The 15503-nt window shown below is 26.6% G+C and overlaps 1 protein-coding gene across 1 annotated transcript in view; it reads left to right on the top strand.

Moving 5' to 3' along the window:
- Ddx1 (ATP-dependent RNA helicase Ddx1) overlaps nucleotides 1-15503 on the top strand; it is a 47300-nt gene that overhangs the window by 11218 nt on the left and 20579 nt on the right. The window contains exons 3-9 of the mRNA XM_087159512.1: nucleotides 4142-4193; nucleotides 6577-6640; nucleotides 7220-7346; nucleotides 7810-7854; nucleotides 8922-9008; nucleotides 10735-10818; nucleotides 13775-13851. Of these exons, the coding sequence (XP_087015638.1) occupies nucleotides 4142-4193; nucleotides 6577-6640; nucleotides 7220-7346; nucleotides 7810-7854; nucleotides 8922-9008; nucleotides 10735-10818; nucleotides 13775-13851 (536 nt within the window). The remainder of the gene's footprint in view (nucleotides 1-4141; nucleotides 4194-6576; nucleotides 6641-7219; nucleotides 7347-7809; nucleotides 7855-8921; nucleotides 9009-10734; nucleotides 10819-13774; nucleotides 13852-15503) is intronic.

Below are 15503 nucleotides of genomic sequence, written 5' to 3'. Positions count from 1 at the left end.
GCCGCATGCCAAAGTGTTTAGACCGACATATTGAAAGCAATTGTTGGTGGTGATTGTTATATAAACATCATTGTTTATATAACACTAAATTCTTTTTGTCGGTTAACCTTGTAATCTCTTTGCAGAAAATACAGTACTTTAAAGCGTTTAAAATTAGAAAATGCAAAACTGATTACTTAAGAAGAAAAACAGAGTTCGAAATTCAGAATCAATTTATCAGAAAAAATTTAGATAAATTGAAATAATTAAAAAACTATGGAAAAATTGAAATTTTTTTTATCACATTACAAAATAAAAAGTCCATTTAAACATAAATTTTAGCGTTAAATTTTTTTTTCATAGAATTAAATTTCAAATAAATAAATATTCTAGTTATTAATATAAATTCAAGTTAAATACTTTGATTTAAAGAAAGTTTATAGGGTTAAAAATGATTAAAACAAAACCCCTTAAGTGGAAAATAAGATTTAGCATTTATTAGGGAATGTACTTTAACTTTCAGACATTTTTATTTTAAATTAATAATAAGGCTGAGAGAGGGAGGAAAAAGAAAGAAAGAAAACACATTGAATTTTAAGGAACTATTTTCCTTAATAATAAAAAACTATTAAGATACTTGTTTACAACTTTTTATGACGAATATATTTTTAACATAACACTTACTATTTACAATTAATACACAATCAATAAAATTTACATTACTTTATGAAACTTATCTTGATTAAATTTTTTATATAGTTAAAATTTAATGATATACAAATCATTTCTCAGCATATAATCATAAATGATATAAAATGCTCCAAGAAGGTAGAAAATGGTTTAAAAAATTTCTTAATGGTTATACTGTAATTTGCAAAATTTTTGAATATTGTGATAATTTTATCTACTTGATCATGTGATATTTTTTGAGCCATTAAATGAAAATGTAATGATTGTATTTAAAGACTACTCTGTAATTTTGAACAGGCCAAATTCATTCTGGAAAACAGTCTTTCGACAGAAGCTGTTGTTGTGGGTAATATTAAACTTAGAGCAAATAACATAATCAGTTTTGGAATTTGTCCTAGATGGTGTTCTTACTTTCTGGGTTTTTAAATCGCGGAAATAAAAATAGCGATGTGTTATTTTTTAATTGCTTGAATATGAATTGCTATGTGTTATTTTTTAATTGCTTGAATACGAATTGCCATGTGTGTTTTTTAAATTGCGTAAATAAAAAACTTGATGCTTGTTTTTCTAATCGCGTGAATGCGAATAGTGTGACTTTTAAATTGCGAAAGGACTACTCACAACACTTGATTTTTAAAATGCATGAATATGAATCGCTATATATGGTTTTTAAAACGCGTGCATATGAATTGCGAGAAAAGTAGCAACGGATGATACTTTAAACGCCAGAACACGAATCGCAATATGTGATTTTAAATCCCGTGAATACGAAACGCGATAGATTATTTTTAAATCTCGTTAATGTTAATACGAAATGCGATTCGCAATTTTCAGATAGCGTAAATACAAATTACGATGTATGACTTTTAAATTACCTGTGACAACAAAAAGAATAGGTTCGATGTGTGTTGTTAAACTTGCATGTGTTCATGGGACTAAAGAATTATGCCGTGTTTTGAATTATTTTTTTTGCAAAATGGACAGCGTTTAATATAAACACATCTCGTTTTTTTTTCTTTCCTGGGAAGGTGTTGATTTGGCTAAGATACGTAATTACTTTTTAAGTTACGAAAAAAAATTAAAACTGAATCGAATTTCACGAGTTGCAATATTGTGTGAAAATATCAGGTATATATTCTAAATCACAAATAAAAATGCAGCAATAACGGGAAAGAAGAAAAAACACGTTCGAAAAACCTCTTAAAAATTCGTGTTAAAATCGGTACAACGCAAATGATAAAATCGGCACAAACAGAGCACGTTAAAAATAATTATTTTAATGCGCGATTCAAAACTCGCTTGCTGTCAAGCCATTATTACCCACCTGTATTAAAAATATCATAATCTTTTATCACGGGGAAAACGTAATAACTACTAAAACAATAACCAAAATACTTTTATATTTCAGATGAAATTGGAGTAAATAAAGTCCATCAAAATTTTATGTAATTTAAATGCGGGATTTGAAATTAAAATGTCGTAATAGCGTATAAAAAATATCGGTACTTTCAAACCTTGTAGAAATGTGTAGCAATAATTTCTAAAATAACGATTGAAAAATAATTTGATTTGCGATAAAATCGTTATAAATAAGCCATGTCAAAAAATGGTTATCTAAATGAGCGATTCTTTACTCGCGATTCGTAATAATATCGTGCTAAAATATCGAAGTTTTAAAAACCGGGCGGAAATGTGCAGCAATAACTGTTGAAGAAAGGATCTAAAGTCATTTTGATTTTCCATGAAGTTTGCACAAATAAAGCGTTTCATAACTTTCAAAAATCGCTATTTCAGAAACTACTTGAAAATGGGTAGCAATAACTACCGAAAAGTCATTGGAATCGGCACATACGAAAAGCGTCAAAAGTGGTAATTAAAATTCGTAAATCGTAATAATGATGTATTAAAAATATTGGGATTTTTAAAACTGTGCTGAAATCCGTAGCATTAACCATCGAAAAACTACATTGTGTAAATTTGAATTACCGAATTATTTTTATTATTCTTCAAAAACAAATATTTAAATTATTTTTTTTCCATTTTGTTCAGATTGCGGCCACACATCGAGGGTTGGTGGGCCGCAGGTTGAGCACCCCTAGGCTATGGTGAAAAATGATCTATACTAATTAGGCAATGTGTAAAACGATCTTGTAAACGATGGGTCTTATCAATTCAATGTTTAAAATGTTTGAACTTCTGCTTTATGTTTTTTAATAAAAAGAAAATGATCGAAGTGTCATGTGTACATACAGTGTTCTCCCTAAGAGTTTTTAGAAGGGCGCCCCGTCTGCCCTTTGATCCCTATAAATGTGTCCTACTTGCTCTTTTTGTATAAATAAACTGAAATTCTTAAAAAACACTGCCTTTTTACTTAAGTTTTCCAGGGAAAGTTTGTTTTCTTAACAACCTGTTTTAGCGAGAAATCCGTTTCTGATTTATTTTATTGATAATTATTTAACGCTAATTTTTAATTTTATTCCTTCATTTTAGTAAGATATTTTTTATGTTGTCTAGTTACATAGCTAAAATTTGCACCAGATTCTGGAGATATTCACATCTTTATTTGGGAGGGAGTATATCAATGAATTTTTTAGTGATTTTAGGTTTTACTGATAATTGTTTTTAAATATTACCTTTTTATTAAAAACTGCACCATTAAATTTTTATTTTTTCATAAATTGCCCCACATTGGCCACCACAAAATGTAAAAGGGTATTCGTCTCAGGGAAATATCACTTTGAAATTACCATGCCGGTTTCAATAACACAACTTTATTGAAACAAAACGCATAGAGAACTAAACTACATATACAGAAAACAAAAATTAACATTTACTAATCACGTGACTTTATTCTGCCATCTATATTTTATTTTGAGAACTACTTTAAACAGAAACATCTCCCCCACCATGAACCCTTAGGAGGTTCATATATGTATAATGACTTGCTTAGGAGTGTCGATGAGCTTTACAATTCTATTCAGTTATCTAAAAAATATGACGTTTATTATTATGGCACAAATATTGATACAAAAAGTCTTCCCCATTATTTTGGCAAAGTTTCTGACTCGGCAATCTTCCTTTGTAAAATTGAATAGAGTTTTACAAAACTTTGTGTTTTAAAGGGTAGTGTGTCAAAACATTTTATGAAAAATATCAGTTATCAAACCATTAAATTTTTAAATTAGGGCCCATTTTGAACAAGATTTATTATTTTTTTATAGAAAAATTGACACCTTTCTCTGATATTTTCAGCTGATGTTATTTAGTTGCAGATGATGATGAAATCTTCTTTGAATTAGAAATTTTAGATTTTTAATTTATTTCTTGAATATCATGTAGAATTTGATTGTATTACTTCCATTGTTTAAGTTACTATTTTTTTTATTCTACTTTTATTTTTTATGAATCATTATTTTTTTTTCTACACTTATTACTTAGGGTATCATAATCTATAATTTTTATTTATTTATAGAAATGGGTGTTTTGTCTGAGATAGCTCAAGCTGTTGAAGAAATGGAATGGAAGTAAATAATTTTCTTTTCTACTATATTGTAATATATTTATTTTATTATTTATATTTAATTTATTTTGTAATATTCTTGCCTATGTATCAACTTTTAGCATCTTGGGTATTACAACGAAACCCTAATTTCACGTTTTCCGTCAGACCAGTGGTTAAAAATACATTAAGTGGTAAAACGTAAAATCAGAACAAGAAGCAAATTTTACAAAATGTACACTTATCAGATGAATTATTGTAATATATGTTTAATTTTTAAATTCTTCTTTCATTTTTATTTTTACACACAATTTTAACAATTGCTTGCTCAACAGTAAAAAATTTTTTTCAAAAATTGTTTCTTAGTTTGAATTTGCAAATAAATTTTGTTTCAGAGTTTTTTATGGTTTAAATCTCTTGATCAGTTGTGGGTGCACATTTTGGTATTTCTTCTCTATCGCCTTAAGCATTTTCATCAGAAACGGGCAAGAAATCATATAATAAAAGAATTAGTGAAATAATGAGATGTGTTGCAGTCGATGTACAGGTCTTTTATCCATACAATCTTCATCTGAAGAGCAAATATTCTCATTGAAAATGATGAAGTCTGTATTAAACCCATTGGTTGGATTCTCACCAGTAATGAAAATTTAGTAGTCCAACAGGACCACCTAGATATGCATTAAGTTGTCCAAAAATTTTATATGGTCAACACACTTGAGGAAAAAAAATTGACTTTACATAATTCATTTGCATAATTCAATTACATTTTACATAATTCATGTTCCAATGCACATCAGGAATATTAATTTCTATCTATATAGCTATAGTTACTAATTAGGTTCATTTCCCATGATGATGGAAGATTAGTATTTATTAAAATTAAATGAAAAAAGCTAAAATAATATTAATAATATTAGTAAATAGATTCAGCATAGAAGCTAAAATGCTGAGACCAAATAAATTAATAAATGAGAAAAACAAAGAAATTAAGAACTAACAAAATATTATATTAAAAATTAATTATCCAGAAATTTTAAAATTCAAATTAAACATTATAAGAGTCTATTCTAAAGGAGTAAAACATATTATTTTATTGATAAACATAATATTATATTGTCAGAGCATGAATGCAAAGCACAGCATAGCATGCAAATTTGAAATTTCAAAATTTAATTACAAATTTTTTTATACCAGTCACATTCAGTTACTCCATTTGAATACAATGCATTTCAGTTCTATACTATACTTAAACCAATACGAGTACGAGAGTTATTTTTTAAATGCATGGAATTCGAGGCAAAAATTTACTTATCATTACTATTTTATAAATTCTAAACATATTAAAAGGTGATAAATTTGTTGCCCATGCGTATAATTTTAGCGACATTTGTAGAACATTTGGCGATAATTGTCTCCATACTGGTGTGAATCCTACCCAAATCGGTAATGTATTTTTTATCAACACTGTCTCTTGAGGCAAAAAACAGATTCAGAATTTTCTGAACATTTGTCTTAGCTTTAGAATCATCTTGTTGGTCACCGGAAGAATTGATTTTTGAACCAGTTGTTTCACATAATCTTTTTTAATTAATCACAGGATTGCTAGATCTAAAGGTTGGAATTTGCTTGTGTAGTTATTTGGAAAAATTCCTCATGCATTTTAAATTTAAGCTCCAATTGGCCTGTGCACTGATCAAGACACAAAGTAATTTTTTGCTTTTGTAGTCATATTTTTTTAAATTCAGTTTTCAAAGAAATTTTTTAACAAGGATTAAGAAAAATACGTCAAATGATATTTTCTTAAAAAATCCGGGATATTCTAACATTACCGGTATAGGTAATTTTTACAGAGAAGCAGAATATAATGCAGAGATGTAGAGAGCAGGACATTGTACAAAACAGACTACATAAAATCGGGGTTCCATTATACTATGAAAATATGAATTTTAATAAAAAATTAACACCATGGCTTGTTATTTTAACTACAGTGGGTGAATTAATATTTTGAGAGTCAATATTTGAGGCTCATTATATTTTGAACGTTAATAATCTGAATCCCTCAAAAATAAGCGATATGTATATTTTTGTGTCTGATTTTGTAACTTAAAATATTTTCTGTTCTAATTTATTAGCTCAGTTTAAGTAAGAAACACGAACTTAGTGGGCAGAAATCTGATCATTAGATTTCAAGTTATTCATATTGTTCACTTTTTTACTTTTTTTGCTATTTTTAAAAACAAAGTAAACATGTTGTTTTTACAAATTGATTTTATTTAAGCTACTTTTTAAAAAATTTCATTTAAGATCAAAAGGAATTTTGAGCTATTTTGTCCTTTATCTTATAAGCTATTAATAACTTCATCACTTTTCTCATATCATATGATTGTTGTTTGATTTTTTTTCAGTTTGCCTACAGATGTCCAATCTGAAGCTATCCCATTGATTCTAGGAGGTGGTGATGTATTAATGGTAAAATATTTTATTTATTAATCTACATTTTTATCTATTTACTTCATGTTTACTTCATTCTTTTCATTTTGAATAAAAATTCAAAACTCTTTCATTTTTTCCTGTTTGTGTAATTTCTATATTTTTGCTATTTTAATATTCAATTATTGTTATGACTAAATAAATTTCAGCAATACGTAAATTGCAATTTTTTTTTTATTATTTACGATATAGTTGAGTTATGCTCTTGACCACAGTTTCAATAATTCTTCAATTTTTTATGAATTGATTTACGTACTTATAATTTGCACATTGTTGAGGCAATTCTATTTTAATATTTATTTTAAAATCTGAACAATTCTACCCAAAAGACCAAATGAAATTTAGTTTAATATTTTTTCCTCATCTGCATCCTTAAAAAATTCATTAAAAAAAAAGTGTGAATTACTTATGCCTGTTTAAAACAAGGAAAAGCTTTTCTTAAACAATTAATTTGTGGCATAAATAAAATGGAATATTTAAATGCTTTTTATCATAGTATCTTAAATTGCAATTTTTGTCTGTTTTACCTGTCATATTAATTATATACTTTTCATGTAGGCTGCTGAAACTGGTAGTGGAAAAACTGGTGCATTTTGTTTACCTATCCTTCAAATAGTTTGGGAAACTTTGGCAGATGAAAGGAGTGGAAAAGGAAAGAAATCGGATAGTGGAGCAGGATCACAATGTAATAATTTAATGTTTCTTAATATTCAATGAGTTGAAAATAATTTTTAAAGAAATATAGTTTTACAATTTTTTCAATTAGTGTTGGTCTATACAATTTCAAGTATGAAGAGTTTTTAGTTAAAAATATTTATATTATTTTAAAATCTGTTGGTTACACTTTCTCTAGAGAGATATATTATGTAATTTTGAAGAATTACTATTTTACTAGTGATTTTAAAGAATTAATATTTACTAGTGATTTTAAATAATTAATATTTACTAGTAATTTTAAATAATTAATTTTTACAAGTAATTTTAAAAAATTAATATTTAAACAATAAATTGTTAATTCTTTAAAATTATCTTCCTGTGTATGTAATGAAAAACTTTTGTGTATTTATGTGCACCAATTTTTTCTCTTTCTGTTTTTTAATCTATATCAAAATAAACTTTTTAAAATGATCAATAAAAAATTTTTTCAGCTACAAAATGGCGAATGAGCTATTATGATCGAGGAACTGCTTTGGGTAAGTAATATGGCTTATTATTTTAAGTTTAAAATGTATTTTGATTGTGTTACAAATTCAATTGAGGAAGCTCTTTCAATTCAGCTAATGTTATTAGAAAGTGGTTCTGTTTTTTAAAAAAAAATATTCGATGCAATTAAAATTACTACTAAAGTAAAAAAAAAAGAGAAAAATAATAATAATTAAGAGCCACATTTGTAATTCTGTCATAAATAGAATTGAGTGCTTGAAAATACAACTATTTTTCTTACTGTAGAGTTTTATTAAAATTTTATTTCTTATGAAGATACATAATTGTTTATAAAGTATCTTGATTGTTATTATTGTACAAAAAACCATTGGTTTGTAGAGATTAACCCTTTTAGGCAAAGAAAATTTCTTCATAATTATTCAAATGAGCATAAGGGAAGTAGCAACTTTAAAAGAAATAGCTAAAATGTTTAAATCAAAACTTGAGCAAAGATTTTTTTTTTATTTCAGAAAATAAGGGTTAAAATCTAGTCTCTTTATTAAATTGTTGATTTTCTAAAATTTCTAAGAATTGTAACTCAATAATTTTTTGATAACTTTCTCTTTGAATTATGTAAAATATAGTGCATATTCATGAATTAAGGTCATAAATATTTTTAAAGGTTCCATTAAATTAAAAAAATTGGCTGAATGATTTGATGAATTTGAATGTATATTGTTCTCTAATGGAGAATACTGTTGATAATAATTAAATTTTTATTGATTGTTGCATTCACTTTAGATTTATAAAACAATTAACAAAACTGCTTAAATATAAAACACATAGTTCCCTATTTCTTGTAATACATACTTCATAATTTCTTATTCTATATACTACCTTCTTACATCATAAAAGTTATTCCCATTTTTTTTATTTATTTCCATTCATATCATTCAACTTTTTAGTTTTTGTGTGCATTGTTTAATTGTAATTATTTAGGTTACAAAATTTCTTAGGCTTCATACTTATTTCTCATTAGTTAAATTAAACAGACATTATAAATATTATGTAATATTTAGAATGTATGTGTTAATAATTGCAATTTTCTTTTTATCAGCTGTAAGCCCTGATGGCAAAACATGTCAGTGCAGAGAACCCAAAGAATGGCATGGTTGTAGAGCTACCAAAGGTGTACAGGGTGAAGGTTTGTATTTGAATTTCTGTTTATTAATAAATTAATTTATTTTAAGCAGTATGATGAAGTATGATTTATAATGAATCTTTATAACCATTTTTAAAACAATTTAATCCAGGGCTCGAAAAACAGCCCGTCCGCCCGTCCTCGACGGTCAAAAATTCTCCGCGGACAACGAATTTCTCGAATCCGACATCCGCGCGGACGGCCATTTTCCCGTTAATGTTCGTGATACATTTTCCATTTTTGTTATCTTACAAGAGTCTTCTAAGTTACAAGGCAGCAAAATGACCCTCAATACAGCAACATACTGCGCATATATTGATGTTTTCTCTGTCTGGGAGTACTGCAGCGGTTGAAAGGGGCTTTGCAGCAATAAACTTACAAAAAAACACAATACGTACTTGTCTTAAACAAGAAGCTTTAAAAGCAATTATGAACATCTACCTAAATAGAAAACCCCTTTCAGATTTCTGTTCAGAAACCTCTGTAAATCATTGGCTTGATTGTGGAACTGGCAAACGTCATATTTGATTCATTTAAAAAACGCAGTACCCTCGGATAAATTGACATTCCAGATAACTTGACCCTTGTCATTTAAATTAGTTCATAAAAGAAATACTAGGTTACTATTAATAACCTAGTATTTCTTTTATTACTGTATAATGCAATCCTAGTAACGACTAATTCATTGTGCAATTTATATAAATGTTTGTTATAAATAGGAGAAAATTATATTTTTATTTATTTAAAAGCGACGGGTTAGTTTCAACGGAGGACGGGTGCATTGTTGGACAAGCCGTCCTCAGGGACGGGTAAAATTTCTGAGTTTTTTCGAGCCCTGATTTAATCTTTTAGATCTTGTTGTTCTTGAGCATATTTTGAAATAGAATCTTTCAAACTGTGTGTCTAACTACAAACTATTGTGCCTAATATTAATTAATTTAAAAACAATATTGAACAAGGACATTTTTCAATTAGTTTGCTCCAGCAGTAAAGCATAGTAGCTTTATTATGTGTGTGGTTTGACAAATGAAAAGTGCCCACAAAGTTACAGATTTAAGTGTTTATAAAATATATTTAAGCTGAAAAAAGTTTATTCTCATGTGGAAACAGTGATTTAGTCTAAAAAAGAAATAAAATACCTTTTTTGAAAAAATTATTATTTATCTCCTTTAAAAATTCGATGCAACTTTGCCAGTAACATAATAGTGAAAATGTTGTACTAATATTCATTGAAAATTTTCATTTTAAAAGAAATTCTACTTTTATGTTTGATGACATTAAAAGAAGATTTCTGAAACTATTTGTCTTTTTCAACTTATTCTAAAATATTGAAAACCGTAGATTTTTTAATAATTTTTCTTTAATGTATTTTTTGCAATAATCCTTTCCCTCCTATATATTTTTATATTATCTTAAATCCTTCCTTTGCTTCTCATGTGTGCTTATTCAATAGTTTTAGGAAGTTTTCATTTAGCTATAAAACTTTGGTAAAAGCTATGAAAACTTAGCAATAATAAATTTTGCATAATTCTAGTACTCCTTGCCTACCGTCAGTGTCTAAAAAAATTCTCAGTGTTAGCTTTTTATTGTGTAAAAAGTACTAAAAATCTTATCTCTAACTTGTATTATTCATAGCTTTGCGCTAGGTAAATCTTTTCTCATGCTTTGTGAATGCATATATTTTGTTAATGTCAGTAATCCTTTATTTTTGCATTCTTTCTTGTCATAGGAAAATATTATTTTGAAGCTAAAGTTACAGATGAAGGTCTCTGTCGTGTTGGTTGGTCCACACCTGCTGCTTCCTTAGATCTTGGTAAATAGTCATTTTAAAATAATTGTTGCACTTTTTTTAATTTTATTTTAGTTACGCAAATAAATACAATTCTTACTTGTTCCTGATGAAAAAATTCAAAATAAATCAATATCATAAAATAATTAAATTAATTTTTGTAAATGAATTTGTTTTCGGTTTTGCATTTGAAAATATTGGATTTTGAAATTTAAATTGAAATAAAACTTTATAATCAATTGATAAATTGAACAGGAATGCATGTTAAATGATTTTATGTAAATATCATATTTTAGCCATCGAAATAAATACTTTCTGATCTTAAGTAAGATTGCATAGAATAATTTATTGTATATTTAGTAATTGCTTTAAAGACTTTTAAACTTTTAATCTTTTATTTTATATGTAAATTGTTATTTGTAACAGATGCTTTAACTCTGCTATCGATCATGCAGTAAAATTTTGTGCCGCATCTGATGGTGCAGCCTTTCTGATGAAATACTTTCCCTTTTTAGTCAAAACATATCTCCTCAAAATTACGATATTTTTACTTTAAAACCGTCTGTTGAAAATAATGTAGGAACAACATAACTTGCTTGACAAAGCCTGCTTACAAAAGTACAAAACATGTCTGAGCGATGTTCAGTACTAAGAAAGCTTTTGACTAAAGTTCTTCTTTTTTCTATTTATTTTAAACAATTAACAGAAATATTTCCTCATGTTTATATAATCAAAAACCAAATGTATGTGAATAATATGTTTCTCATTTCAAATATGATGGACATAAAATGCTATCTTGTACCAAAAATCATGGTTTTTAAAACCAAAACACTGTTACAAATTTGTAGCAGTCGGGGTGAAGGAGAAAGCGTTCTGGCACCTCAGAGTGTCAACTAGGAAATGAGAGTGTTTCAAAGTGGCATATATGAATAAGATTCAGCACGAAAGGATACAAAATAAATTTTCTAAATCAAGTATTGTTGAATGAACAAATTCTTATTAATTGCAGTTTTAGTCTTAAGCTTTTAATTTTATGTAATAAATTGATAAAATTTATAACTAATTTAAAGGTGGATATTAAGAAAACTTTTACTCGTTTGGTACTGATGACAGCTGAACCTATCTGTTGTGATTTGTTACATCTAATGTGACTTGTTCATCCAATAAAAACACTGGAAAATGTTATAGCCTCATTACATTTTTATATTATAGTCAGATTTATGCATAATTATTTGTTTAGATATTTAGGTCAATATCTATTCTTGTAATGTTTTAATTTTTATTTTGAATTCCTATTTTTTTATCAACTTACACTACAAAATAATTCATAATTACTATGATGTACTTTAATTGTTGGTTTAATGAAAGTACGCTATAGGGTTGGAGAAATTCCAAATAAAAAATTGTGATTCAAAGTTTTATTAGATCCTTTCAATTTTTTGTACATCTATTTGCTTATAGTACTTAAACAGCTGTTAATCTTTCAAATTTGTTTATTTGTGTCTTTTACATTGTATCTATATTAATTTTACTGCCAACCAAGATGAAACCCTATATCACTTAGATTTTAATTTTGTTATTTTGTATAAAATGTTTTATTTTCTCAATTGAAGTTTAATAGAGTTGAACTCGTTTGTTATGAGAACTTAAAAACTGATAAAATCTGCCCATTGCAATTGATCACTTTGCTAGTTTGTCACAGTTTTCAAATTTTAGTAAAAGCTGTCGCAAAAAGGCCTACTTTTATTACTTTTTTATTTATGCATAAAGATGAATACTGATGTTTTGTTTGTGATGCCTTAATTTTTTACTGAGTAACTTTTCAAGTATATCATTTGTAGCACTGTTTATATTATCATCTGAGCTAGGATGATGATGACCTAAAAATTTCTAATAATCTTACTACAAAAGAAACCCCCTTCTAAAGAGCCATTGAAAATGACCTTAATAATAATACCACCCTTTTAAATTTACAAAAACGCGTTTATTACCTTTTTCTATATAAAAAAAATACTAAATCATAGCTTGTGGTTATAAATTTAGTTTGAAATAAGATAATTAAAATAAATATTTAATTTATGAATGAAATAAAATCTAAATAAAATAAATAAATAGGGATTTAAATTTTTTTTAAATAAGTCATCAAGATCATCGGAATTGCATTGTATTATAATATGTTTATAAAATTCTTTAAATTGAGACATTGCATAGTCTCCTAAAGCAAATTTTTTATATCTTGAAAAACTGTGTGCAACATGAGGAGGATATTTAAAATAACATGATTCAAATTAAAATTTATACTAATTTTTAAAGAAAAAAAAATAATTCAGAAGTAAAATCAGCGAAAATGAAAAACTTCATTTAAAATTTATAAAATAAATTATTGAAAAAAGGAGGGGAAGTCTTTTATCTGAAAAAATGACCCCTAAAAATATGAACAGTTCTCTATAAAGGAATAAACAACTTAGCATACAAAAAATGCATAAAAAGAAAAATTATCATCAACACTCTAGTCCTGAATATATTTGATGTCTTTAATTTTAGAAAAGCATTTAAATCTTTTCTGGACAGTCTCAATTAATTAAGAGATTGCTTATTACACTTATAACAATATCAATGAGAACCTCTTTATCTTTGTTGTTTAGATAATTCATTTTTTTAATCTCTTTGAAATCAAGTGAACTTCTTACACCTTTCCTCAATTTCTACCAACAGGCAAAAACTTAATTTTTGATGTAATGGTGATGAAAATTGTGAAATAGTTACATGAAAAAGTCCCTTTAAATCCAAGTTGTGCTCGGCAATCCAATGTCTATGTAGACTTCTTAACTATACATCAACCATTTATAAAAAATTTTCTTGTTACAACAATTCTTGTGATAAACTAGTTCAACTGTTAAGGGGAAATTCTACTCTTGTTTTGTTAATTCACGTGTCTATCGTAAACACATTATGTGGATTTATTTGGATTCCTTTTTAGGAACTGACCGACAGGGATTTGGATTTGGAGGTACAGGAAAGAAGTCTTTTGCCAAGAATTTTGAGTCCTATGGAGAAGTATGTATTTATTTTATGTGTGCGTGTGAATGTTTGAGAAATGAGAATTGCTAAATTTTGAAAAGAAATAAATGAAGCTACTGACAAGATTGTTACCACATTTTGTTCTAATTTTTTCCTCAAATTTTTTCTAAGCGTTAAAAATCTTTTAATATCACCTTATGAATTTTTACAACCTTCATATTTTTGTGATATTATATTTTGTAAAGTAATTTAACTGTATAGCACATAATGATTTTCTGTACAATAAGAATTAGATGACAAGAAAACTCAATTTTTTTGAAGAATTATATGCATGGAATTAAGAACATAAAAGTTATTTTAAATAGCAATGTAGGTAAACCTAGAAGGCATTTGTGTAACATTAAAATGGTAATACTATTTCCCTTAAAGAATATTGATGTTTATAATAAAGAACAACCTGCATCTTTAAATAACGGCTTTCGTAAAGCTAAAATTAATTACTAAATAATTATTTTTTAAAGTTTACTTAAGTTTCTCAAAGCTTGTGTCACTAAAAAATTTCTATAAATGTATAGATCTAAAATATAGTACATAGTCTTTAACATTTAACCTGAATAAGCATCAGACTATATATTCTTATTCTCTACAATTCTTTCCTCATGATTCACACTGAAATTTGTGAAAAACCTTATTAGTTGAAGCTGAAAACACAGTCAAATTCTTTTTTTTTAATGTAAAATTCTTTAGAGATGACACACATCACAGTCCTAACCCCTATCATAAACCCTCGTATGTCATTGCCAAAGTAACTAAAAAATTGTAGAAGTGTCCAATATTTTTGTGTTAAGTAATGTTATCTTTATTTGATATTTTGATCTTTATAAAAGTATCAATTCAATGCTGAATGGTTTTTAGATTTCAACATGAAAATTCATCTCAAATTGCAAACTTTGTTGGGCAAAATGCCTATATAGTAAAGGGCTCTACACCGTTGATAATAATTTCTAAAAAATACTCATTTGTTTTCCCAGATGTAAAGTCTTGATGAAGGGATTTCTTTTTATTTATTTAAATTTTGATAGCAGTTAAATTTTTAAAGCATTATTTTTACAATAAAATAACATTATCTTGTAAGTAATACACTTAAAAAGATAAAAAACCAGTCAAAAGCTAGATAATTTCTATTTGTTTGTTAAACAGAATCTTTTTAACTCTAGTTATTTAAAGAACTTTTTTATTGATTGTATACTACATTTGTATGATTTCTGAAGTCGCACTCTAAACGTATTCATACTTGAATTATTTTTTTAAATCTATTTTTTAAATGTAATGATAATATTTTTTCTAAAACAACTGGTTCATTATGACAGAAATAATCAAAAGTAAAAGGCTTAAACACTATTTTCCATTCCATAAGATACTGCCATTAAAAAATTGATCTGTCTCCCAGAAAGTTCACATTTTTGTTGATTCTGTAGATTTAAAATGTATGTATTACAAAAACAAGGTCTTGATGTAAAAAAGAAAGAAAAAAAAATTAATATTAAAACTTACTATTTATTAAATTTAATTGCATTAATCAGTGTTATTTTGTCACAGTAGATTTAAATGTTTTTTTTTAAAAATAATAATTCTATTTTATTTTAAATATGATCTTTACATTATTTTCTGTTGGGTAGGCTGAAAAA

This window comes from Parasteatoda tepidariorum, chromosome 3 (assembly GCF_982258835.1).
Source record: "Parasteatoda tepidariorum strain Cologne lab strain chromosome 3, Ptep-v5.0, whole genome shotgun sequence".
In the NCBI taxonomy this organism is placed as follows: Eukaryota; Metazoa; Arthropoda; class Arachnida; order Araneae; family Theridiidae; genus Parasteatoda; species Parasteatoda tepidariorum.
This window is presented reverse-complemented; position numbering and strand designations above follow the sequence as displayed.